Here is a 27,149-nt window from a genome sequence, read left to right on the forward strand (position 1 = left end):
AACACGTTTAGTGGTGAGGACAAGAACTGAAGATGCATTTATGTGTCTGCTGAGGTGGAGCAGAAACAGAAAGAAGTGACGGACACATCAGTGAAAAACAGAGAAATGGTTTATTTTAGTAAATAGTGTGAGCTTTTCACGGCTGTACAACACTGGCATCCGTAGTTGGCACTCTTTAAAGGGACAATCCACCCAAAAACAGAACTCACACCGGTCATCACAACTTGTTTTTACAGCTTCACTTGTTTGTCAGTTTCTGCTTTTGACCTGATAATAACACCTGTCCGTTCTGTTTGGAGGGGGCATTTTCTTTTTAATGCTCAGTTACCCCAAAAACACCAGCATCTGGGACACAAAGTACAAAATAACGGGAAGAAAATGAAAAGGCACCCAAAGCCACAACAGACAGAACTCAGCCGAACAACTGAAAACTACACGAACATGCAACTCACATCGATTTACGCTGAGCTATAGAGGCATGCAAAAACAACACTGCTCTGAACAGGGGCTGATTCATTCACTCACTCTCTGTCACACACACACACACAAAACAGATCAACATTTTCTGTAAAATACGAACAGCGTGTCGACTCCTGGTCAGACGACGTCTACATCATGGAGACTAACGGTCTAAAGATCCACCCAGACACTGTGTCTGTTTCCCCACCACCACAGGAGTCGCTATACGGTCTAAACATCTCGTGGTTCATCAGCCTGGAGACAGGTGCACTGTGGTTTACCCTCCGGCTACATCCAGGTCAACGGTAACGGTTTGTAACGGGGCTGCACAGGCTGATTTCTCAGTTTCACTGGACGAGCAGAACGGAGCTGTGACACGAACACGACAGGAGGCGGTTTGAGAGGAAAGTAGCTGAAGAAGTTACGAGGCCAAGACTGGGGACTAGACACATTTCTACTCGTTTTAACTGTAGTACTACACCAGCCTGCAACGGTCATGTGTCCAGCTTTGTCATATTTTGCTTTCTGGGGAGTGAAAAATCACTTAGTTGATGCTGTGAAACATCTTTTTCTGTCCAAGCAACAAATATAAAGCAGATTTGTCAAAATGCTCCGTTTGCTTTTCTTATTGCTGCAGCTCTAAAACCAAAAGAGAGAGAACGAGTTATGATGAGATGAAGCTGTAGAAAATGAAATGAAACAAGTAATCATTTGTGTCCTGGCTGTGGATGTTCTGACTTCTAAAGCTCAGATAGTCAGTTAGGAACAAGTCCGTCCAAACTAGACAAGTTCCAGATTCAACTTTGTCTCTGTGCCTTTTAAAATGAATCACACAGTCCAAAGAGAAATGTTCCACAACATCAAAGAGGATCTAGACTGAGAACGAGTCCTGATTATCTAAAGACACTTGTTCTAGAGTCCAAATCTGCAGGTTCAAAGATGAAAATGAATGTTCTAGAATGATCTTGTTCTGCAACCTGAAGCTGTGAAATACAAAGACGAGCAGAAGGGTTCATCCTCTGATGACATGTGAGAACAGGAACAGGAACTCAAACTGAACCAAAGGTTACGAGATGCGCTACAAATATCCCCAAACCAGAGTTCTTCTAGAATCGTGACACGTGGGTTCCAAGATGAATGTGCTTGTTCTAGAACCTGTGGCAGCACAGGATATGTTAACCTCAGATCACTGTGAACAGTGAATTTAAGGAAAGTTAAACCAGATTTGTTCTACAACCTGGGAACATGTGGTTCCTATGATGAGAAGGTTTCAAGACAAGAGTCTTCATGTTCTAGAGCCTGATGCCATCAAAGACAAATGTGGATCCTTAATCAACAAATGCTTGATGTGGCTTCACACACTCTGACGTGTCCTAAAACTGCAGCGTGTGGATTTTAAACATGTTCAAGTAACGCAGGCGTTAATGTTCTAGGTTCTACACAGCTACTGAGCGAATTGGACAATTGGATCCAAACAGTCCTGACATGACATCAGGTTGGATTTTTACTGAAATGATCAATTCAAATGTTAATTATTGAGGACAAAGACAAAGGTGGAGGTGTGCATGACGGGTGTTCCTCATATTATGAACACATCATCTATGCAGAATGGGGGGTCAAAGATACTGTATCTCTGAATGTAGTCCAGTCCAGTCCAGTCCAGTCCAGTCCAGTCCACCTTTGGCTTTGACCTTAATAAGAAACAATTTCACATGACTCCAGTGAGCTGGGATCGAGGATGAAAAGTCCCTGGTTTAGAAAGGAAACAGAAAACGTCGACCTTCTTTAAACCATTTCAAATGTTCGAGTTCCTTCAGGCACGTGAGATGTGGATCAGGCAACATGGCTGCTGATGCTTCAGGTGTTTGGTGTCAAAAAACGAAACGTGGCCAGTTTCAGTCCATCAGGGTGAAAAAAGCCACAAGCGTCCTACTGCTAACTGGATAATGTACAGTTTATACAGGACAGAGGAACGAGGGAAAATACAACAGATAATATACAAAGAACCATCGGTATCAAACATATAGACAAAGACGACACAGCTCGTCAATATGAGAACACAAACACAACAGGGGGCGAATGAACTATGAAGCAGCATCCAGCAGGTGGTGCGACGGAACCCCGCGAGGAGGTTTAGTCTACACCCTTACTGGTGGGGGGGGGCAGTTTCAGCCACAGTAAGTTCAGGTTAATTGTCTTTATCTGCTGCACCAACATTTTTGTTTTATGAAAGTCCAGGACTGATTGATTAAGCTCCTGCTTTAGAACTGATCAATACTGAATCAGCTGTTTTTGGGAGGCTATTAAAGGGACAATGACATAATTGTTGGAAATCCTCTGAGCTCCGATGAGAATGTGGGTATCTGTTTCATTCTTAATCCATCCTATATCTCATTCTCTTGTCATTTAAGACCAAGCAAACATGTCAACAATTTACCATTTATAAGCAGCATATAAACATGAGCTAAACTGTTAGAAACTCACTCTAATGTGGCAGCGAGTTCCTTACTTTGTTTGTATATAACATCATATATCTAAATATGTGTTTTTAAGAGATTTTATTTTTGTATGTTTTATAATTGTATTTATTATTTCTTTCATTCATTAAATTTCCTGTTTAAAATTTTAATGTCTGTAAAACTACCTTTGTGCTATTTATTAAATATTAATATATACTGCTTATAAATGCTAAAAGAGCAGGTATAAACAATCCAGTATTGTGCTCTGCTGTGCTTTAACCAGACTCCATTCACAAAAACATCTAATTTAAGAGAACATTATCATCGTGCCTGTTAATAATGACTTAACTCTGGGACACACATGAAAATGTAAAAACACGAGCTGGACGATCAACTTTTAAAAACCCACAGCAGTCAAAGCTTCATGTTGAACTTTGGGAACTGAGGCTGCTGCAGAAACAGCTAAAACCACTAAACAAGAAATACCAAGAAATCGGAGTTTGGATTATTCACAAAAAGAAGTTCTGCTTTTAATTCAACTTGAAGCTGCATGTTAGCATCCGAAAGCTAAATCTGTGTGACGAGCTGTTAATTCCCTCCTTTGTTTGAGAACAGCTAACGATGCGTTTCGGCCGCTTCGGGTCCAAGTGTGCATCCAAACAAACACAGTAACAGTGTGAAGGTTTCTCTGAGAACGTCTCTGAACCAAAGGTCTTTATGGTTAACATAGGAATCAACAAGAACAGACAAATAATAAAAGAATAGAAAAACAAATGAGTCTGCATCCTCTGGTTTGTCCGCTGTGTCCCTCAGAGTTCTTTCATCAGTGTCTTTGTTCATCAAAAGTTGACCTGGGGGGCGAAGGGGTGGGGGCAGTTAAATATGATTGGAGGTTCCTACTGTCTATAGATGCAGATGGAGACTAACGACAGAGGCCAGGCGATGGCTCAGAAAATTTGGGGCAGTACATATCAAGGTTTCCATACTCCTGAAGTCCCAACCCTTCATTAACCCCTGCAGACTCTGACCTGTGCACCCAATTCCTCAGAAAACAGGTCTGAAGCGGTCTGGCAGGGTTTCAGGAGAGTAGGGCAGGAGGTCTGAGATGTTTATGACCTGCTTTGACTTGTTTCTGTCTGCAGGGGTTTCAGGATCGAGTCCTCACAGATCTCTGGATGGCTAAAAATAAATGGAGGTTATTTTTGGCCATGTTTTTGTTTGCTACAAATGATCCAAAATTGAGTTGAACAATTTCAGTTATTCCAAACAACACGTGATCATCACTCTTTTTTGGGGTTATGACTCAGTTCTAAAGGAATTGTCCTGGAGAAATCTGAAGAATGACAATGATTCCACCAGGAGCTGGTTTGTAGTTTATCTGTCTTAGTGAGCAGCTTCTGTTTCTCCTGTGTTTAAGGCGTTTAAACAAAGAACTGCTGTCATCTGTCTCAGGCGTCTCCATAGATTGTGGTGAATCCCAGGATGTTTGAAACTGTACTTGTGGTTTGTCTTCAGTGGGGGTTTGGTGGATCTAGGCAGGTCTCAGTAAGTGTTTTTTGGGGTGGGGAGTTTTATGTTCTTAGGAGGTCTTGACCAGGTCATAGACATAGATGTGGAAGTCGTCGTCGAACTTGATGAAGTACACAGATGGTTTAGCCTCCACCTGGTGGATGACCATGCCCGACCGCTTCCCGCCGTCCTCTTTGGCGTATTCAACCTGTTTTCCCACCAGACTGTCGACCACCTCGCCAGGCTCCCGCTCCGCTGCCACGTTGTCATCTGCACAGAGAAAAAGACAAATCATTTGTACGATTGACAACTAACGTGGACACAATTCACGTCTCAATAAGATAAATGTCAAACTTTTGTCAGACTTTTTATTACCACATATAGTTGGATACCTGTCGTAATGAGGCCAATTAGTATCTGTAACATAAATTTAGTTACCTCACCAGGCCGTGAGGGTACAGACCTTCTATGTGTGACCTCATGCAGTCCAGAAATTGGTACCTACATGAACGGTCTGCAGTGAAAGTGCCAAACAGTAAAGTAGCTTGTTTCTTACAGTGTTTACATGCAGTCAAGTGTGAGGGCTTTCTCCAGTGAGTTGATTGCTTAAGTGTCACGTTAAAGTCATCTGCTGCATGTATACACAAATTTGGTTCCTCCTGGTTTCTCAGAGTAAGCTGGTTACTTCACTGCGTTGTCAGGACGCTCACACGTGGAAGCTTATCAGAGTATTGATCAGTTCAGGACAATAAATCTATATATATATGTCGAACTTAAAGATTCATTTGAACTAAATAAATAAACAGACTTCATCAATACTCACTGGAGTCGGGCATGATGCGGAGGTCTCCTTCCTTGTAGTCATCCAGCAGCTGGTACATGTAGAGGACCGGGTCTTTCTCGTAGGTGATGTAGAACCAGGTGGTCATGATGGGAGCTCGGGCCAGCACCATCCCCCTCCACTCCTCCTTCGGCCCGTCCTCAGTTTCAAACATGTGCTCCACCGCTTTACCGATTATCGTGTCCGCCAGCAGCGAGTCACTCACACGGGCCGGAGCTGGGCCGAGCACAGACAGAGAGAGAACAGTTTGTATTTACACACAGACCAAAGACCAGAGACCACAGGAGAGAGTCAGAAGGGGGGGTCCTCTCTATGTAGTTCTTCCTTACCCACTCTGTCGGGCAGCACCTCCAGCCCCACCACCCGCTCGTCATTGTACAGCTCCAGGCCGTAGATGCAGTCAAAGCCGTCATATTTGATCAGGTAGAGCGAGGGGTTCACGGGCACCTGGTCCAGGACTGTCCCCTTCCACTGAGATGACTTACCTGAAAGGAAGCGCACACACACACACACACACACACAGATAAATTATCTCAACAAGGAAAGAACAAGGAGGTTTTCATTAGGGCTGATTCTGCTCTCTGGAGTGAAGACGCAGGTTCATGATCTTCACATAAATAACCACCTTGAACTGCAGTGTCAACATCACACCAACATAACTTGAATCACAAAAGAGCCAATGTAAATTTCAAAAACTTGTTTCTCTTTTAATTGACTTTGCTCGAGCAACAGTTAGTAACACAAAGTCCTGGACTTTGCGGTGTTGTCCTTGACATTTTGCAGATATGTGGGATGCAACATCCTCCCTTTCACTGTGTCAAACTAAATTAAAAACACTCCTTTAATCCAACTTACTGCCTTCCTTCCAGATGTGCTGGATCCTGCAGCCCACTATGTTTCTTCTGGGCTGAGCCAGAGTCTTACTGGGACCAACACTGGTCCTCTGTTTCCTGCAGGGAGAGAGAGAAAAGAAAGACAGGAGACAGTGATGCTGTGGAGGAGGTCTACTTATTTACCATATTTTGGAAACACAATCAGAAAAGTGAACAGATCAACAGTTTATCACCAGACTGACTTGTGTGAGTTCTTTTTCTTCATCATGTTTGCAGAAACACCTGAATGTCCTGAAACACACAAACACACAGTCAGCCTCTCCAGCATCTGTGGTACTTATTCAGCAGGTGGTGCATTCAAAGACTTAAAACAAAAATGAAGACAGGAATAAAATAAAATAAGGAACTGATGGAGAACAATATGTTGTGAATTTATTAAATATATATTCCAGTTGTTGAAATATTCATTCACTGTGTGTAAGAACTCATGAAAAGAAGCCCTGACATCACTGTAACTGACCCCCGTCTGCTCGAGGCCGCGGGGCCGCTGGGCTCTTGAATGGGGTCTTCATTCATCCACCTGTAGGGGGGCAGCCAGCAAGGCCGCTGGTCCAGGCTAAACGGTGGGAGTCTGGCTGTGTGACACCAGCAGGGAAGGGGCTGAGGATGGATGGAGGGAGGGGGCAGGGGAGGGAGGAGGGTGGGGAAAGGAGGGAGGAGGTGGTGGGAAGAAAAGGAGCACCAGGAGCTATGCCGGGCCCTGGATAAGATGCATACAGGTTGGGAACAGACTAACACCTGGAGACCCGATGAGGAAACAGTGTGTTGAGCCTAAAGAGGGAAACAAAACAAACATCGAGTCGTTACAGATCATCCAGTTTGAAAAGCTGTTTGCTGAAGTCGAAACAAAGTCGACACATGACTTCATTCATCATTTACACTCGATATGAACCTCATCGAATGACTTCCTTACATCCTGTCTTTGAATCTCAAACTCTACAACAACGGATATTTCTGCATTGGAAATGAGAAAAGCGTCACCACCAGGAAGAGAGCAGAGCATGTGCACACTGAATCCAGAATTCTCATAATAACACAGATATTTTCTGTTTTACAAGGTCACAGAAACGAGACGCAGCCTCCACTGCTGCACAAGTTACCACAGCAGGATCATTTTTCCTCCGAAACACACTCCAGATGTTTACAGCTGTGTCACGATGAAATAACAGATACAGTTCTGAGGAGCTGCACGCTGCACATCAACCACAACTGCAACACAAAACCACACACCTGCTGCTGCTGCTGCTGCATGAGCAGACAATGCTGCAGTAACAGCTCACTACAGCAGACCAGGATCACACCTGGACCAGGATCAACAGGCCTGACTAGATCTGTATTATGTTGTATTAGTTCACCTTTGTCCAGCTCACTTAATGTGTGACATTAGGCGTCCTGGATAATCAGCCCACAAAGTGGTTACAAACAGTTTCTATTCACTCTGGGTTTGAATTTGGCTGCGAGCAGCCTCATATGGAGGAGGAGCTGTTTATTGGAAGCGACATCATCGAGCTGTACAAAGACTAGGAATCATTTACAGACATTAAAGTAAGACTGAGGATTTAAGGAAGTGCAGATTTTATGATGTATGTCTCGGGTACAGAGGGAATATTGTTGCCTCTCTGTCCAAACGGTTCTGATCATGAGATGCAGATTAAGCAGTTACAGTAAGTTCGACAGTTTCAGAGCTGAGACAAATATAAAATGACTGCCTGACTCAAATGTTCAGTTATAATCACAGGAAATATTTAACAGCATGTGGATTATTTGTACACAGAGAAGAACTGTGTCAAGAGTGAAGAGAGAACTAAAAAACCTTTTGGCATTTTTTATTTTAAAACTTATCAATGATCATAATAATTGCAGATTTTTTTCATTTAATTCAATTCTAAATGAAAATATGATTAGCTGCAGCTACACCTCCATCTAGGTGTATTCACGTCTATGTGTGTGAGTGAGGCTCACGAGTCTAGCCAATCAGAGAACTGTAATGATTTCTGCTTTGATCGTTTTTTGGGGTTTTTTTTTTTATTTGGATATGAGGTGTAAAAATTCATTAAATCGCTGTTCAGTTCAGACCTTGATTTTTGTTTTCATCTTCATTTTATCAGGTTGAGTCTTTTGAAACATGGATGAACTACTCTGTTGCTTTCTTACTGGTCCTCTTACAACAACTAATATCAGATTTCTGGGATACTGTATTGAATTTGCGGGTGTCACTGAGACACTTTTAATATACATGATGTCTGCAACAGTCCGGCACGCTGTTGAGAGGGGAGGACTGAGACCATGGACAGGTGTCTCATGGTTTCAGTCTCGGTTTCAGAACCCTTACACTCCTAGTTTTGAAGCGTTCTTATTTATGGTAATTTTCTGAAAACAGCTTAGTGTGCACGCTGGGCAGAGCAGAGTGAACTGATGTGAGCCTCAAGTTCATGCTCACTTAAGTTGCATATTGTAGCTTTAATTTGCAACTAATTTTATAATCAAATAATGGTGAAGTCCTTTTAAAACAAAAACCTACTCTTTAAGTCTAGCAAGGACAGGGTTCAGGGGCATTTTTTCAAATCTGAGTCCAAATCTGAAAAATCTGATTCAGTGCATTAGTTTAACAGCTGTATTATACTCAGTAGACACAAAAGTAAACTGGTGAACAAACGCCACAAATAGACTCTTAGAGACTCAAAACCAGTAAGGCAACCACAAAGACTGTCAACAACACTGCAAAAAGACTTTAAGAAATACAAAGCCACTCCTTAAATCACTATCATCACAGGATCAACAGAATATTTCACAATCATCATTGTTAATTGGTGTGTAATTTGACAGATTGAGAAGCTACCAGTTTTAAAGTTTTTAAACTTTAGCAGGATTGTTTCTTTATCCACAACAATATTCTTTATTGATTATCTCCATGTGGCCCATTAGTTCATGTAGTTTTAAATGTACCACAGAAAAATCCACAATAACACAACACGATTCAGTAATCCCAGTCAGTCTCCACACTGATATCATCACATCACTAACATCAAACATTCATTATAACCTCACCTGAGCACAAACTCAACACCAAAGTGTAAGTACTTGTAAAGTACAAAAAGATGCCATCCTACGTGCATGCTCCCAAATGAACCCTAAGTACAAAGTGCATGTACTCCCTAAGAAAGTGATTTCCTAAGCATCAGTCTGCCTGTGTTACTGATCACAGAAAGGCTGCTCCAGATTTCTCAAAGGTGAAAAGAGGCAAAGGATTCATTTTTTGGATGGATAAAATTAAAGGCAAAGATGTGGGTTACTATAGAGACCTGATGCAGAACAAAAACAGCAGCTGGTAACTGTGGAGCTGATTTTAACCACTTCATGGCCTCACTGCTGCTTCATCCATAATAAAACACAAGCATTTAGGAGTTCATCAGATTTAAAACTTCAACCTGTCACTTCCAGGTACAATATTCACCTCAGAAATCTAGCAGAGTATTAGAAACAGACAACTGTAATACTCAAGTATGTTAAAATCGTAAATGCAGTACTTGAGTAAGTACTTAGTTACTTATTTTGCAACAACAACACAAATCTGTCAGCTCAGTATTTTCCGCTCCATCTCCACACACCTTGTTTTTAGTGTACTGGCAGAATAACGACCCCCCCACCCCCCACCCCCCACCCCCACTCTGACAAACACAGTGTAAATGTGTTAATTCACAGTTGACTGGTGTTAAAGCATCAAGGTGACATTAAAACCAACACAGCGGCTTTTCATTCATGTGCTTCTAACACATGTGGGTGCTGTTAGTTGCTGGTTGTTTGGGCTGCTCGTGAAATGACAAGCCAAAGGTCACAGTTTAGGCTGCTCGCCGGGGGACCACCGCACTCCGTGCCCGCACACCGACACCGCACATGATCTAATATGTGCACAGCTAATTGACGAACAGACGGCGGCCATATTGCGCCAGTATTTACAAAACCCGCATCGGTGCAAAAAAAGGCGCAAGCGAACAAAGGGAGAGGGGAGGTCTGTTAGGAAAAAAACACGGGCGCTAAGCTAGCTGCTGTGCGGTAAAAACGTCAAACCGCAGAACCGGCTCGTTTAACGGAGGGTTCGGCGGTGCCAGAGGCCGCAGTTTCTTACCGATACAGCAATCAGTGTCGCCGCATAATCCCGATCAACCACCGTGGCTCCAAATTGATCTGCTCTGCCTCCGTTTGGTTTCTCCGCTGCGTCAAGTTAGCCGAACCAAGATGGAGGCGGGCGGAAACGAGGCAGCAGGTGTCTTCAAAATTAAAGCCCAATATTTCACTTCTTACGTGTTTTCACAAAAAACAGAGAAAACGAGATCATCCTTCTTCTTTCTTTATCCTACATATATATATATGTATATATATATATATATATATATATATATATATATATATATACGAGTAAACAGATGATCACCATTAAAAATCCAAATATATAATATAATAATGCTAATATAATAATTGATTTTTGTAAATATCTAATTTTGAATATGTATCACTTTAAGATAAACCACTCTGGTTAATGAGTACTTTTTTCTTTTTACAGTATAAACGTGCTATATTTTAATACTAGTACTTAAGAAACTTACTTAATATCTGAATGTCGTTTATGAAGCACAAATCTGCTTTACATACATTTTTGACAGCATTAAGTTCAGCGGTGTTAGAATATTTGTTTTTTGGACATACCCTTACTACTGGCTGACTGCTCTGTTTTGAAGAACTGATAAAATAACTACATTTTTAAAGATTTGCTGAACGTGAATAAACTACTAGCTTTTCCAGAAGACTTTTACTTTAGAAAGACCTCTTACCGGAAACAGGATCTATTATCTATTACAACGGTTGCCTTGACGATGGTTGCTGTGCATTGACGCCAAAAATTCTTCCACCGCCGAGTCCCGCCTTTCTGTCTCTTGCTAAATAGTGATCCAGAGAACTGATGGCAGCGCGGTCTGCTGCTGGGTCTTCCTGCCAAATACTGGGAGTCCCTGCTGACCTGTTTGCAGCAGCAGAACAGTGACAACACGGACACTGGTGGGTTTTAATCGTGCATTGAGATTTTTACCAGAACGACACTGCACGGTTCATGAAATGCTAAGCTAACACATCGCCCGCTGCATTGTAGTGTGGACAGGGCTCAGCAGGCGGCGCTCTTTTACTACATGTAAAGCTGGAGGAGTGTCCGCTGACCCAGGTTCGGATCCGTCAGCTCGGACGTGTGTGCTGCAGATCGGAAGGTGAAGACCAGCTGATCTGAGAGCGGCTAACACAGCGCGCCGTGGAAAGGCGTTCGATTTGGAAGTAGAAACGTCCCAGTAGGGCGGTGTTTATCCGCTTTAAACACTATCGACTAGATGAGGCGACAGCTCCGCTCAGCTCGGAGACTCCGGTGATGAAACCCGACGTGACAAGCTGTTAGATCACCACCAGAGCGGAGGAATTTCGGTAAGAGCCGAAGCCCCGCCCCCTCCACAGTTTGACGATGCGTTAGCGAGTCGACTTCAGCCCAAGTCCATGATAGCGCAGCAGAAACGTAGTCATAATCCACACAGCGGGACACCCTGGAAGAGACGAAGAAACCCCAGGAGGATGGCGAGGAACACGGACTCGAAGTGTTGATCCTTACGGCAAGATGTGAGATCGAGAACCGGGAGAAAACCGCGACCGAGGCCAACGACGTTATGTTGGTCCGGACCTCGGTGAGTGCTGCTGCTGCTAGCTGCCTCAGTTAGCCCCGTCGGCTAAAGCTGCTCTGTGTGATATTTATAATAAACCATCCCAGGTGATACACAGGTGACAGGTGTTGGACTGTGGTGGACAGACGGTGGGAAACATCAGAGATGTAACGTTGACGTGTTTTAGCCGCGCGTTAACGCTGGTGGCTAATTCAGGGGGCTAGCTAACTTAGGATGAGGTAACCGGTAAATCTTCCTGCTTCGTTAGGTGCAACCTGAACTGAGCAGCTAGGTGTTAAAACAGCTAGTTAGCTCATGTTCACTGCAGGTAAATGGTGCTGGTGTAATTCAAATATCTTAATAATCCACACATTAGCTGTCACCAGTGGTGGAAGAAGTACTGCTCTTCATTTTCTCAAGTTGAAGTATCTGTACCACAGTGTAGAAATACTCACAAGTAAAACCCCGGATTTCAAAATGCTACTTATGCTAAGTATTAGCTAAGAATACTAGTATTAGTTTAAATACTAGAAGTAGACGTACTCTTTATGTAGTATTGTTCAGTTCACACCAGTGAGCATGATATTTCTGAATTATAGTTACAGATGCACTAATTTGTTCAGTAATTTAATGTTGTAGTTCATATAATTTGAATCTAATATATTAAGTTTGAATTGCTTTGTGTTCTACTGAGCAGTTTGTGAATTTCACATTGACCATCAGTCAAGTCTGGTGATTATGCTGTGTTTTGTTTTGTTAATCAGATTCTGTAAAGTAGCCAAATATGTGGTGGAGCAAAAGTACTGGAAATACTTAAAAGTAGAAATACCTGAGAACTGTACTGAAGTAAAGGACTTACTTTCCACCACTGCTTGTCACTGCTTTCTGTTCTAAAAATGGAAGATTAATAAGATTAATGCCTGGATGTCAGCTGAAGACAGGTGAAAGAAGCACTGTTATTCATGTACTTTACTAAACCAAAAAATATTTATACAACACTACAACAGTACTCCGCTAAAAAGTATGAAAATGGATGTTATAAACACGAGAATGTGTGTAACTTATCAAAATGCAAATAAATGCACCCTGTGACTGTTACAGTAATACATAATACATCAGTGGATGGAAGAAGAATTCAGACGTTTTGCATAACTGAAAATATGCAAGTATGAGCAGAAAGCGGTCCTCAAGGAAATGAATGCAGCTAAATATCCCCTGTGACTGTTGCACGTTGACCACCAGGTCTGTGCACAGCTCGGTGCTCTATGACAAAGTCCAGTAGTTTGTAGAGATGAGGTTCTGAAACGGTTCTGAAACACATGAAAGCCTTTCTGCAAAGTGTCGACTTATCCAGACTGGAAGATCTCGGCTGGATGTAGAATTTGCATGGATATTGGACATGAGTGGGGATGAAATTGGGGTGGATCGCACCGGTGCTAAGCTCCACCACCAACATCACAGCGTTGGAACTTTTTTTTTTTTTGCAAATTGCAAGTCTTAGACTGGATCTTGTGCTCAGAGCTCGCAGTTATATTTGGTACCATGGTCTGTTACAGGAGTAGTAATGTTGATACTCTATTTTTGACAGTCTGTGGTACCTGTATGTCAAGGGCTCAGATAGTTATTGTGGCTCCAGACTCTTCAGACAGTAAATGTTGCCGACCCTTGATACAGACTGTACATGCTGATTATTTTCTCCAGTAATCATTTAGTTTGTATGGATTTAGAAAATAGTGAGAGGTTCCATCACAATAATCCAGGAGCCTAACTACTTAAAGTAAACTTTTCAGGAGCTCTAGCGTCATATTTGGGATTTTTACTTGCACACTGACTTTCACCATTATCAATACAGTTTATTTTCTGTAGTCAATCAGTCGTTTCAGCTTCATGCATTCAAATAACAACACAGCATCGTATTAATGAACTCTTCATGTGAAAGAATCTTAAAGACAAGTGTACTTCAGTGGAAATGTAGTCAACAGTTCTTTCATCAGCTAGTTACCTCATGTTTTCTTTTCTTTTAGGGTAAACATTAATTATTAACACCGTGTTGTTTCACGGACCCAGACATCACCTGTCACACAAGTCAAGTCCTCAGATGTCACCTGAAGCCCGTTTGATTTCAGCCATGTGCATGAAAACGTCTAGTCGTTATATTCTCCTTGTCAACAAAGATGAACCATCTGTAACAGTTTTTTTGTTGTGATAAGTTATCTCTGTGTGAAGTTGGTTCAGAGTTTTATAGCTGCTAAAGAATTTAAACTACATTTGTGTATTTTGAATGTGGTTTTTGCTGTAACGTACGAGGTTGAAAAGTCATTACTATGAGATACGGATCTTTCAGTGAAGGCGTCATGTAAACGACTGCAACCATGTCTGCACAGGTTCATGTCATTCATCCACTTGTCAAGTCTTTAAAAGACTCACAGTTGGAAACGCATTGAACTTCAAATAAAGTCAAGCCTCAGGTTGATCAAGGTGATGCCTTCAGGTAAAAAGATATTCAAGATATAAAAAGGACCAAAGATTGTGTGTTCACTGAAGCTTGGAATATTGCTATACAAACATTTTCTGTGATTTTGGTTTGACTTTTCAAAACATTTCTGAACTGATTTTCGCCTGCAGCACTGCTGATTAACCATACTGTGATCTGACTTCAGTAGAGACTGATCTGTAGGTGACAACCTAAAGCTCCACGGAAGTTAAATATGTACACGCATTCAAATGAGGCAGCAGAGTCTCCAATCCAACACTGAGCTCAGTTACATGTTTGGTTGACTGTTGGAAGCTGCTCGACTGTACCTGCTCCTTTTTGCATCAAACATAGCCTCTGTCTAAAACTCCTCCTTCGTTCATTCACTCTCTGCTGCCTGTATAACAAACTAGTCTTAGTAAGGTTTCAACTTCTATTTCACACTCTTAGGAATCGTCAGTTGCTGTTCATGATCTCTGTCAGGTGCATTGTCATCATCATTTAGCATTTGTACAACAAACAAAGATTGTGCTCCATTAATCATCTGACGAGACCTCACATTTATCTGGTGGCTCTTTGGAGAGTTTGACCCTGAGGTTGTTAAACTAGATTATCTGATTAGAAATAAAACTCAACCTAATGCAAAATAAGGTTGTGTAAGATAATAAATCGGCCACAGGAGACATTTTACTGCAGAACAAGGCCGTTGGTGTTGATTAAATACATTTTGGGATTAATACATCTTCAGTAACATTTTGAATGAACGGCTTTTACTAATGGAGTATTTTGAAACTGTGGTACTTTTACTTCCTCCACCTTTGCAGCCAACCATGGGTTGTAGTTGTACTTTTATTGTTGTCCTGTCTGTGCTTCTGCTTTGTGTGTTTCAGTTTGTCTTTAATAATTAGAAATGTGACAAAGTAGGAAGCTGCGTAAACATGCTTTTTAAAATAGCTTTTATGGGCTTTTCTAAATTTTTTCTGTATCAGTTCTGTAGAGGAGGTCACATCCCTCCTGTCCAGATGTCCACTCGTCATGTATGAACAAAGAGCCAGTAGAAGATGTAATCGTAGACACAGATGAATAGTTCATGTTTCTGTCTCTCTGCTTGCTGCAGCTCGGCCGGAGCCGGGCCAGAGTGACTCACGCGGTGGTGGTGATCTTCCTGGAGTTCTTCGCCTGGGGTTTGCTGACCACGCCCATGCTCACGGTGAGTAAACTCCCACCAAACATCCACCTCAGCAAGTGGAGTGTTTAACCAGTCAGCTGAGTTTTTTTTAGGGGACTTGCCTGGATTTAAATGGACAGCTAATAAGTCCCCAAATTCAGGAACTGACTCGTCTGTGTTTAATTTCTTCACATGTATCTTAAGTTGGTACTGTACACCGAAGACTTCTTCACACTGTGGTTGCTCCTGCTGTCCATTTAAAAAACATTAATCCTCTGAAGTTAATATGAGACTTCAATAGTCTGACTTGGACTGAGTCTACAATAATCTTGGCTCAGTTCTTAAACTGTTTTCACGCAGGAACCACGTGTGTCCCACCGGGTTTCTGCAGTTCCAGAAACAAGTGAGAAGACTGCAATTGTTCACATTGGAACAAGCCCAGAACAAAGTGTGAAAAAGGTTCTGGTCCTGACATAGAGGAATAGACAGAGCAGGGTGGACACAGTCTTTAACCCCGCTCAGATATTCTTCCCTTTGCATTAACCTCACTTTTACATACACGTCTTGATATGGGTGAAAACTAGGCAGAGAAACACAAGAGGATGCTGAACTGTAATACAAGTCTGAACAGGTAACAAGACTTTCATCAGGCGCTTGAAGGCAGCTTCTTCAGGATGAACTTGTCATTGTGTGCGTCCAGCTCAGCCATTCTGAACACATTTCCTGTATACAGAGATAAAACTCAGAATCACCAGAAACATCCAAACAGAAAACAGACGGGGCTGTTTTTTTCCTATATGTTGGATCATTCCATGAATATTCATTGAAGTTCCTCTGTTTGTCTTGTGGGTGAAATCAATAAACCTGCTGGAATTGAGCTGCAGAGCTTCAGTCAGGGTGACAGTCCGTCCGGTCCTTATCTGTTTGTCCTTCAGCAGCCGACCTCTGCAGGTCTGAGCTCTGATATATCACCATCTTTAGCACGTTAACAAAAGAGCCACAGTACAGAGCCCGCTCTGCGCTGCCTGATGAAGGTCGATTGGTCGTTCTGTACAAAAGGTGTGAAGGCTGCAGCAGGACGCCACACTCACTGCTCCATCTTCAGAGTAAATCCCCCCCCCATGCATTGTGCCCTTAAGGATCATGGTGGGGGAGCATTGTTGACCCTGCATTGTGCCAACAGTGAGGGGAGTAAATATGCTGTGTTCATGCTGACTTGTTGCCTGTGTAAGAGCGGACGAGCCTTGAAGGTGAACTACATAGAAGATTAGTGGATTACAAGACGGCACCAATTTCAACAGTATGGAGGTTCAGTGCCACATACTGAAATGACCCTGCTGTTCCACACCCTGCCAGGTTTGGGCCAATATATCATTAAGATGAGCCTCCAGTGGCCTGTTGCCTCCCTGCACATAAAATCATAGAGCTCTTGTGTAGTTTGAAAATGATCTTATCAGTTCTGATAATAAAAACGGTAAATTTATATCTGTGTTTGTTCCAATGAACAGAACAGAAGTTGTGCCATCACAGTTTAATCACTATGATAAATGTTCCTGGGGATGTGATATTTTGATGATGTGTTCCTGTGACCCTCTTCTGGAGAATTTAAATCTTTGAACAAATAGTCGGCAGTGAACCAGGAGGAAGCTGCATGTTTGGCATGATGCACAACAACTTAGTTTCAGTCTGAATCGGGTCATACGTACGCAAGAAATGTCAGAGTTCATCCATCCGTTGTTTCGAAAGCAGCACTGGTATGTTTGGCATGTCTAACACGTTACACGTCACACTGGCTGTCATCGTAAAACGTCTCGCTTCTACTACCTGCTGCTGTGTAAAATCAAACAGGGCGGAGTTCTGTCAGTTTTGTTTGGTTGAGTGTAAGTTAATTAGCTCTCTAATGATAACTATTAAACATGTGGGTGACCAGAATCAGTGCTAGAAACATTCACACCCATATGTTTGTGTTTTTCTTCTGTGTCACTGTTTCAGGTTCTGCATAAGACCTTTCCTCAGCACACGTTCCTGATGAACGGTCTGGTCCAGGGAGTCAAGGTAAAACCTCTGTCACCGCAGCAACAGCTTAAATCTTGTTGGAGAGATTTATACGTCTAGTAGAAAATAGAAACTCGCACATTACAGACTGAACTGTAAAAATAAACCAGTGAACACATAGTAGATACTAAAACAGTGTTTTCACTACAGTCACACAATTTCACTTCTCCCACCAGAGAATCCTAACTAATAAAATAAATTATTATCTCAAAGCTAAAATCACAGGAACTGGGTGAGAAGTGAACCTTTTCTCTCACAGTATTGAATGTGCTGATACAGAATCAGATCAGTACGCTTCTTTTTCCCAAGTTTAAATGGGAGCTCGTCTGATGTAACATCATCAGTTTAATGTTTTCGTTTGCTTGTAGAAACTATTCATGGAAAAGTTGGACATGGAGTTTAACACAAGCAGTTTTTTAGTTAATAGGTTTATATATTTAGTTTTATTATCTGTCAAAAAGGTCTTAAATTTACCTTGAACCCCGCAGAAACCTGATTAATGTTCTTTCACTAACGTTTTCCTGCCTCTGTACCCGTCCAGGGCCTCCTGTCGTTTCTGTCAGCTCCTCTGATCGGTGCTCTGTCAGACATCTGGGGCAGGAAGTCCTTCCTCCTCATGACGGTTTTCTTCACCTGTGCACCCATCCCCTTCATGAGGATCAGCCCCTGGTGAGACCATAATTACCTTTAGGTCTTTATTTGTTAGTACTAGTAGTCTCCACTACATTTAGCTGACAGCTGTGGTTCCTGTGCTGACGAATGATTATAATGAGGTTAAAACTAGCTCCAGAGTAATAATAATTTAAACAACTGCAACAAAATACTATTTTCAGTATCTGTTAAACTGACGCTCATGTTCTCTATTCATCATTTTAACAGTGAAGATTTTTTTCTCCACGACTTTATTGTGGCAAATGCTGTACTTTAGTTTTCCCCCCTGAGATTATTAATGCACAGTGAAATTAACTAAATGCTTTTTGGGCTAAGTTTGAATTTCTGAGCAGCTTGAGAGAGTTGGAGCTGATCTAAATCCTGCTGTAACACGAGTCACTGTTGTTTGAAGTTTTCTCAACTGCTCATTTACTAGACTGAAGTCACACTTCTTCTCAAGTCACTTTGATCTTGGAAATAATTTAAACTGATCCACTGATGTCAGATCAGGTCAGGTTGCCGTGCAAACTCTACATTACTCACATGTTTGTGAGGGTGGCAACTAAGCAACAAAGCGTCAACAACAATCAAAAAAACTAACGAAAAAAAACAAAATGTGCAAACGCGTAGTCGTCACACAGGTAATCGGCGATTGACAAACCTGTGATCCACCAGCTCAGTTTTATTATTTAAAAGCTAAATGAAGCTTTCCCTTCCCAAGTATAATTAACTGATCAAAATCAACAGCTGCTGAATTAATTAACTTTTTTTTATTTTTTTTATTTCTGCCAGCAGATTTAACTAATCTTAAGTACATTTCATGGTTCAATAGTGGTAAACAGTCCAGTTTACCAGAGTCTAAAGTGGTTTTGTTTTGTCCAAAGTTTCCTGAAAAACAGAAAAGTTTGTTTTCGTTAGTCATGTTAAGTTTCGTCAGTTTATTGTTTCAGCAGTTTTGTTCCAACCACTGTTTTTATGTTTCTCTGGAAGTCCGCCCGTTCATCCAAAAAACACCTTGGAGCAATTTCTTCAAATTTGGAACAAACGTCCACTCGGACTCCATGATTAACTCATTAGATTTCAGTGGACAAAGTTCAAAGGTCAATGTGACTGTGACCTCATGTCTGTCCCGTTCTTGTCAACATTTCAGGAAGAATTTATATTTTTGATATTAAAACTTCTATCACACTGAAGGGGATACCTTTTGAATCAAACATCTGAAGACGTCACCTCCAACTCTGGAAAAAAACTAGGTTGAACAGTTTCACTTTTTTCGAACAGGAACCATAAAATCTGCCCTGAAATAACTGATTTGTTAATTGTTCAGTTCTGGTCTAATCTCTGAGAGCAGGTAGAGTTTGTGGTGGGTCTGCTGCAGCCTGTTAGAGTTTGAACAGTCACATGTTGTTCATGTGAGGATCAGTCTGCACGCTGCAGAGCAGAGAACATTAACCAGAAACAGCCGGAGCAGTGAAACACTTCCCTGATGGTCTCAAACGGTCCAGCTCGGATTCACACGGTACACGTCTCATGTTCAGTGCACGGAGCAGGTCCTCGACGTATTTCTAAGGAACTTGACCAGAAGTGAGGTGACGAATGTGCTTTAAAAGAAACAATATGATTTCCAAATCACTTTTTCTGACACATCTGTGTTTGTCGTTTGTCTTTTAGTGTCTTTGTTCAGAGTTTAAGTTTCTCTGAAGTCTCATGTTTTATTAAAGTGGTTGAAGTTCTCACACTTCAGGTCATAGACTGCACCACAGCAGGATGAGATCAGCTGACATCAACTCCCTTCATGAGGCTGATGTCAGTCACATGATTTGTGCATCATGTTTCACAAACCCTAAGGTCCAGTATTTCTCCCCAGTGTCACCAGTTAAAAACCAGTTTTCCAAGATATTTTAGTAACATCAGCGTGAATCGGACACTGCAGAAAGTCATAGTATGACTTCATGTCTTATCTAATGCAGCTTTCAAATTACAGGTGAGACTCTCCTTATAATATACTGGACGTACATTTATTAAAAAGGTAAAACTTGATAAACAACCATTTACCTTTCTAATGGCGCAATTAATGATCTAACAAATACATAAACTTAGATTTTACAATGGAACGACAGAAACAATTAACAAATGTAGCAAACACTCAGCGACTGAAATATGAAAGTAAACCATCAGACACTGTCTTCCTCCAGTTCTCTCCACAGTGATGTTGGCTGATGGTCTACAGTGACATTCCTCCCCAGGCAGTTTAACACCTATTTTCAATATGACTTGTGATGCTAATGACACATGTGATGTTCAGGTGGAAAAGCTTCTCTATTGTTAACAACATGTTAACAACTGACCGAATGGAGGTGGTTGGACCCACCCCCAAACGGTCAGAACACTGAAGACAACTTTTTAGAAGAGAGTGAAAACAGTGTGACCCCGGCCTCACAGTCTGAGCCACACAGCTGGTGCTCTGTCTGCGTCTGAGTCGAACTGTCTGGAATTAAAAAGAAATCCAGAAAAGTTTATTTGTAGTACTTTGATGCTGATGACATAAGATGTCAGCAGTGTTTGGATGTCTGTGTAGGTCAAAGTCAGAGCAACACGTACACAGACATTATAGTGTTTATTGTTGTGCTTGATGTAAGCAATGTCGTGAAGACGTAGACGTCTGCAAATGTAAAGACGTGGTTCTGACTTTAAATCCTCCCTTGTTATAGCTTGTATAATCTGATGTGTTGTTTCCCGTCTGTGTGTGCAGGTGGTATTTTGCCCTGATCTCAGTCTCAGGGATCTTCTCTGTGACCTTCTCGGTGATCTTCGCCTACGTCGCTGACATTACAGAGGAGCACGAGAGGAGCACGGCCTACGGACTGGTGAGAACTAGATTACTGATGAAGTCCAAAAGTTACACCATGGCTGACTGAAGGTTTTTACACACAGACAGAGCTGTAGTTCTGACAGGCTTAGTTAAAACCGGATCTGTTTTATCCAGTTGAATCAGATACCATCAGCAGATCAATGAGCTTTAATTACTATCGTCATCTCAGAGGGTGAATAGTGGTCTCTAAAAGTCATAAAAGTTGCTGATGACTGGACTAAAACTACATCAAACAAAACAAAACAAAATTGAAAACTGCTTTATTTAATTCATTTTGTGCCAAACGGGACTCAGCGTGCACACTGACGTGTAATCTCGCTGCTCGTCTGCATGATCTGTCTTCTGCTGCAGTTTTTATTCAATCTGTTTGGTTCAAACTGGTGTTGAAGCGTTTCTGTAACCACAGTCTGAAGTGCTCATACAGTTTTTAAATCGCCTCCTGTCACAAAACAGGAATCTTAACAGAGTGATGGAGACGCGGTTTTAAAGATGAGGTCATAGCTGCTAACCTCTCAGCACCGTAATGGAGCAGCACTGCAGACCATGTACTTACTGTAATAGCATATTGTGTGTGTATAATGAAGGTCCTGCCCTGAACTCACAGTGGTGTTTCATGGTGTTTCCTGCCATTATGATGCTGTGCAGTAAATCAAGGCCCCAGGCAGGACAGGAAGCTGGAGAAACAGAAGAACAGTAAACAGAGTGTGTGCATGCTGATCTGTTTACCAAAACATTAAAACCACCGGGTAGTTTAATGTTGTGGATTTGTAAAATTAGTTCAGACTAAAACATTTTTTATAAAACTCAACTAAAAAAGATTTAATAAACATTTGTTTAAATGAAAACTAGAAACTAAAGTTAAAGTTTTAAACTCACCTTCGCTGTGCGCTTGTCTCGTCAGGTCTCGGCAACATTCGCGGCCAGTTTGGTGACGAGCCCGGCCATCGGGGTCTACCTGTCATCGCACTATGACGACAGCCTGGTGGTCCTGGTTGCCACGGTGATAGCCGTGGCCGACATCGCCTTTGTGTTTTTCGTCGTCCCCGAGTCGCTGCCTGACAAGATGAGGCTGACGTCCTGGGGTTTGCCCATCTCCTGGGAGCAGGCCGACCCCTTCGCTGTGAGTTGACAGATTTGCATTTTACCCAATCAGGTTCACACTGGGTCCAGTTCATGGATAATAAAGGATTCAGGTCTAGTTTGTTTTATAACTACTGCTGCTGAGTCACCAGCAGGGGGCGCTGCAATACACAAAGTTAGTTCAACAGTGTTAGACTCGGACAGAGGCCAGATTCTAAGAGCTGGGGGAGCAGACAGTAAAGTCAGTGTGGGGTAGCTGAACTGTCCTAATGCTGCCTAAGTGACCGCACTGATCTCACAGGTGTGTATCACACTAAACGTGTCTGCCAGGTGTCAGCTCACTGATGGTTGGTTGATTGATGGGTGTGTGGACGAGTTATACTGACAGCTGTTTGTTTTCAGTCTCTGCGTCGTGTGGGGAAAGACACCACAGTGCTGCTGATCTGTGTCACAGTGTTTCTGTCCTACCTGCCTGAAGCTGGACAATACTCCAGCTTCTTCCTCTACCTGAAACAGGTAAGACGCATACAGTCGCTTGTCCCTTACTCTAACTTCAATCTACTTTTAATCGTCACTCTTGGAATGAAATAAACTTAAGTGTGATGAAATGATTCCTTCTTCCAGGTTCAGATTATTTCTCTTCATTTGTGTTTCAGGTGATTGAGTTCTCTCCTGCAGCCATCACCGGGTTCATCGCCATGGTGGGAATCCTCTCTATAATCGCTCAGGTACACAACCAAGCAGCTTTTCTGTCTTATTCTGTCGTCTGTAGAAAAGGCTGAAGCCACAAAACATAGTTCATTGTGATGATGCTCTGTTGGGTTAAAGACTCTTGTCTCTGTAATGTTTTAATTGTTTACAGATTTGAAGACGCGAGTTTTAAACATTAGGGACGTGTCTAACACTTGGTGCTGCTGAATGGGTCACATTAACATTGTAATGTGTCTGTGTGTGTGTGTGTCTGTGTGTGTGTGTGTGTGTGTGTGTGTCTGTCTGTCTGTCTCTCTCAGACTCTGTTCCTCAGTGTTCTAATGAGAACCATTGGTAATAAGAACACAGTTCTTCTGGGTCTGGGCTTTCAGCTGTTCCAGCTGGCCTGGTACGGCTTCGGCTCTGAACCATGGTGAGTCCACTCGCAGCTCTTCACAGTTTAGATCTTCTACTTTTTCTGTTCTCAGATGGTTAAACATTAGTTTCATTTGTTTTTTCACACAAAACAATAAAATAAAATCTGTCTGCAGGTTCTCATAGGTTTGTCTTTATATTCCTCTCCGTTTCAGGATGATGTGGGCAGCAGGAACAGTAGCAGCCATGTCCTCCATTACGTTCCCAGCAGTCTCTGCTCTGGTGTCACACAGTGCATCACCTGAACAGCAAGGTGAGTTCACCTGTCCATCCATCAGGGCCAGATTAGAGAGAGAGGTCACAGGATAAAGCAGGTGTCAGGCTTTAAGGCGTCCAGTAACTGAACGCTCAGACTTGAAGCCTGTTCTTTTATATTAAGCAGCATCATGCAGCTCTGTTCCTCCTCTATCATCATCCAGAATAACTTCCTGTCTTCCTGTGTGTGTGCACAGGTGTGGTTCAGGGGATGATCACAGGTATCAGAGGTCTGTGTAACGGCCTGGGTCCTGCTCTCTACGGCTTCATCTTCTTCCTTTTTAATGTGGAGCTGATTGACGTGGAGCCAGTGGCAGGAAAACAGAACACTGAGGTAAAAACAACGCTACAGTTCTGAGCTCTGAGTGTGTGTAAAGCCTCATGAAGCTGGAGTCAAATTCTTTAAGTGTGCAAACGTCATCTAACTTAACAAACACAATCTCACTGTCCCTCTCTTTAGAAGTCAATCATCCCCGGTCCTCCCTTCCTGTTCGGGGCGTGCGCTGTTGTATTTGCTCTTGTCGTTGCCATCTTTATCCCTGAGCACCAACAACTGAACGAGATCAAGACCTGCTCCTCCTGCAAGTCCAACAGCTTGTCTGCTGCACACGCTCCGAACGCCGGCTCTCTGGCCACACCGACCAGTGACGCCGAGGACATCGAGCCGCTGCTACAGGACAGCAACTTGTGACTGTCAGGCACACCGGCCCAGCACAGCACAGCACAGCACTGTCTAACATCCCAGCTCCCCCAGGAATAAACCGTCTTCAGTTTTAATTTTGTTATTATCTTTAAATCCAGTCTGTTCAGGTAACGTTAGGCGAGAGTCACACTGACGAGCGGATTGTCGTTATACCTCAGCTGAAGCTACAGGGGACGAAGTTCGTTCAGATTTTTTGTGTTTGCTGCACAAATTAATAGATTTAAAATAGACTCAGTAAAATAAAAGGTCAAATTACAGAGGTTTGTCTTTGGTTAAAGTTACTTTTCAGGCCTACAAAGTAAAATTTCACCCACTATTCATCTCTCTGCTTTATCGCTGTTCATAAACTTTCTGCTGCTGTAAATTAATAGAAAAACAGAATTAGCACAAGAGTTTGTGCAGCAACATATTATTAATAAAACAAACTTCTGCATTGTTTATACATCGAAAACCACTTCAAGCATCTTGTCCAGGTGTGCCTGGGCAGGTACAATCAAAGGGCTTTGAACCTCTGTCACCATAAAGCTAAAATGAGGACCTGTGTTCAGTAAGTTAAAATGGATCAGCTGTTCACGCAGGATCCTTCACTTTTCACTAAATCAGAAACTGTAGTTTCCGCAGTAGAGCATCAGCAGCAGTGACCTTCAACACTCGAACACCAGGACGTCTCTGTGTGACCTCTGACCTACTTTATCTGGAGCAGACACAGCAACTGTTACAAAGTCTGGGCTTCAAATCTCTTTACACACAAAGCCGTGGGTCTGATCGCCACCTAAACTCTGCAGTTTGACCCGACTCCACCCGCCAGGTCTGCAAAGGTCAAGAGCTCCTCGCCGTACAGGACCATAGGTGAGGTGGAGCTGAATCCACTGAACAGACTGTTGTTTTAAAACTGAAACTTTTCACCAGGACAGAGGAACATGGAGAGGATGGTGACGTCACCCCGTAGGGGGCGCCGTGGTTTCAGTGTTCAGGTGTGTTTGTTTTTGTTGCCACTGTTGTCTGATTAATCTTAACCATTTATACGCTGGATTTCTGTTACTGCTGGAACAGCCTCATGCAGACTGTCACACTGAGCATGTGCAGGCTCTGACACCCTGCTAATTGTTTCCACACAATATCTGTAAGAAATTAATTTAAGATGTTTGAAGTGCTTTTAGGTACGCTCGTACGGAGCTTGTGAGGTGACATGGAAGGACCTCCCAGTCTGAACGTGGTCATTCAGCTCCTGTTTGTGTTATTTCCCTGACTTTAATCATTCCTTCTTATCAGTTATTTTTCCCTGCTCCAGTTCTTTTGTCATTTGGAAGAACGGCAAATATTCCAGTTGATAAAGAGCTCTGATTTAATCTCTGTGACTCCTCAGGCTCCGTACGTTCAATTATTCTCATCAGATTTTCTTTTTTTTTTCCTCGTGTTGAAATACTTGAAGTGTGTTGAGTCAAATATTTTCAGGCAGTTTGATTTGACCGTGCTCCTCCGACTCACCCATCTGCCACTCCACGTTGAGCTAATCAAGCGCTCCAAGTTACTGATGTAGATCTTGTGAACCAAACGGTGCCATGTTAGTTTTTATTTCACTTTTTGTTGTTGTTCCTTTTGCCTTTTACTTCACCTGATGTATTTAAGAGCTCAGACTAACACATTCCATAAAGTCGTCAAACACCTGACCATGAGGCAGACGACGGTGTAGCGTCATGAATCGAAACCTTTTAATGCAGCAGACTGAAGTCCCTCAATATTATCGATCGATGACGGCGATCGTCTGAAATTCACATTTTAATCTTAAGATTTTAAAACCTCTCTTCTAACCTTGTTTCATGTTTGATTTGTGTCTCAGTTACTGATGATGTCAAAGACAGATGGACCTACAGTCTATTTTTCTACAGAAACCCTGCAGAGTTGTTACTGAATGTCCCACAGTGTCACCAACGTTTGTCCTGAGTGTCTTCGTCCTCTTGTTTAACTCTGTCTCTCTGGTCCTGATGTTGCTGCTGCTGCTGCGTTCACGTCTCATCCGAAAGCGTCTGTCAGTTGTTGCTGCTTCCCACGATACTAAATTATTTTGTTTTCATGCACAAATATCTACAGATAAGATCATCATGATCATGATGCAGTATTAATAGGAAAAACATAAAAACAAAAGAATTGCTCGTCTTACTTTGAAATATGACAATCTAAACCTTTTTAAAAGACCTATGAAAGCAGAATCCAATACACATATTAGTCTGTAGACACTTATTTATCACTGTTTTTCTGTAGTAGCTGTTGGAAATATCAAACCTTCAGTCATTACTTAGCTCAGATTTGAGTGTTAAGCAGCATAAAGATGATTCAGGTGTTTCTTAAAGTGAGACGTGAAACGAAAGCAGCAACATGTTGCCCAGAGAAAACTGCGTAAACCGAACCATTGACGAATCTGTGTGAGGGAGAACACGCGTGTTACTGAAGCTTCTTTTTGTAAACGACCATTTAACTAAAATCCTTTAATTTATCTGATAATTACTAGAACAGAGTAACTTATGCAGTCAAACATTTCCAGATGTCACCCCCCCCACACTGTGTACATGAACGTTTGCTGATTGCTGCACTTTAATTTCTCCGAACATGTGCCTCTAATCATTCATCATGTTCATATCTGTTTTATATATAAACAAAGAGACGCTGAATGACGTCGACGTGTTGTGCATTTGCAGTTGCTTTTATCTTATTAAGGACATAATTTTGAATAATATCTATGACAATAATAAAGATAAATGTATGGATTTGAAATGCAGACTTTTGTGGATTATTGTTTTATTTATTTTTTGATAAATTGTTCAGTTTTACTTTAAAATTAACTATTTGTGAAAACACATTACGTGGTCTCCGTACAACAGCGGTGTCGGTGCCGCTCACTTTTTTTTTTTTTTT

The 27,149-nt window shown here is 42.1% G+C and overlaps 2 protein-coding genes across 3 annotated transcripts; one reads left to right on the top strand and one right to left on the bottom strand.

Annotated features, from left to right (window-relative positions):
- Positions 1–91: 91 nt before the first annotated feature.
- On the bottom strand, positions 92–11,074 carry spinb (spindlin b). Of its 2 annotated transcripts, none has more exons than XM_026342484.2 (7): positions 10,991–11,074; positions 6,622–6,932; positions 6,344–6,392; positions 6,124–6,218; positions 5,598–5,753; positions 5,251–5,484; positions 92–4,697 (listed from the first exon to the last, which is right to left on the bottom strand). In XM_026342484.2, the coding sequence occupies exons 2-7, from the start codon at positions 6,671–6,673 to the stop codon at positions 4,498–4,500; spliced, it is 786 nt and encodes a 261-aa protein (XP_026198269.1). In that variant the 5' UTR covers positions 6,674–6,932; positions 10,991–11,074; the 3' UTR covers positions 92–4,497. The 2 variants fall into 2 exon arrangements, with proteins under 2 accessions (XP_026198269.1, XP_026198268.1); XM_026342483.2 differs by lacking the exon at positions 10,991–11,074 and adding an exon at positions 10,288–10,388.
- A 577-nt stretch (positions 11,075–11,651) lies between these two features.
- On the top strand, positions 11,652–27,002 carry si:ch211-87m7.2 (hippocampus abundant transcript-like protein 1). Its single transcript, XM_026342459.1, has 12 exons — positions 11,652–11,878; positions 15,445–15,537; positions 17,488–17,550; positions 18,092–18,219; positions 20,954–21,068; positions 21,975–22,193; positions 22,556–22,669; positions 22,810–22,881; positions 23,164–23,276; positions 23,434–23,531; positions 23,731–23,867; positions 23,994–27,002. The coding sequence occupies exons 1-12, from the start codon at positions 11,861–11,863 to the stop codon at positions 24,222–24,224; spliced, it is 1,401 nt and encodes a 466-aa protein (XP_026198244.1). The 5' UTR covers positions 11,652–11,860; the 3' UTR covers positions 24,225–27,002.
- The last annotated feature ends 147 nt before the right edge of the window (positions 27,003–27,149 follow it).

This window comes from Anabas testudineus, chromosome 9 (genome assembly GCF_900324465.2).
Source record: "Anabas testudineus chromosome 9, fAnaTes1.2, whole genome shotgun sequence".
Classification (NCBI taxonomy): Eukaryota; Metazoa; Chordata; class Actinopteri; order Anabantiformes; family Anabantidae; genus Anabas; species Anabas testudineus.

What these genes read in the sequence shown, in the direction of transcription:
- spinb (XM_026342484.2), bottom strand. Translation starts at nt 6,673, where the DNA reads ATGAAGACCCCATTCAAGAGCCCAGCGGCCCCGCGGCCTCGAGCAGAC. An exon ending in AAGAAAAAGAACTCACACAA is followed by an intron (nt 6,219 to 6,343) that starts GTCAGTCTGGTG and finishes CTCTCCCTGCAG; the next exon opens with GAAACAGAGGACCAGTGTTG. An exon ending in GGTGCTGCCCGACAGAGTGG is followed by an intron (nt 5,485 to 5,597) that starts GTAAGGAAGAAC and finishes TGCTCGGCCCAG; the next exon opens with CTCCGGCCCGTGTGAGTGAC.
- si:ch211-87m7.2 (XM_026342459.1), top strand. An exon ending in GGAGCACGGCCTACGGACTG is followed by an intron (nt 21,069 to 21,974) that starts GTGAGAACTAGA and finishes TTGTCTCGTCAG; the next exon opens with GTCTCGGCAACATTCGCGGC. An exon ending in TCCTCTCTATAATCGCTCAG is followed by an intron (nt 22,882 to 23,163) that starts GTACACAACCAA and finishes TGTCTCTCTCAG; the next exon opens with ACTCTGTTCCTCAGTGTTCT.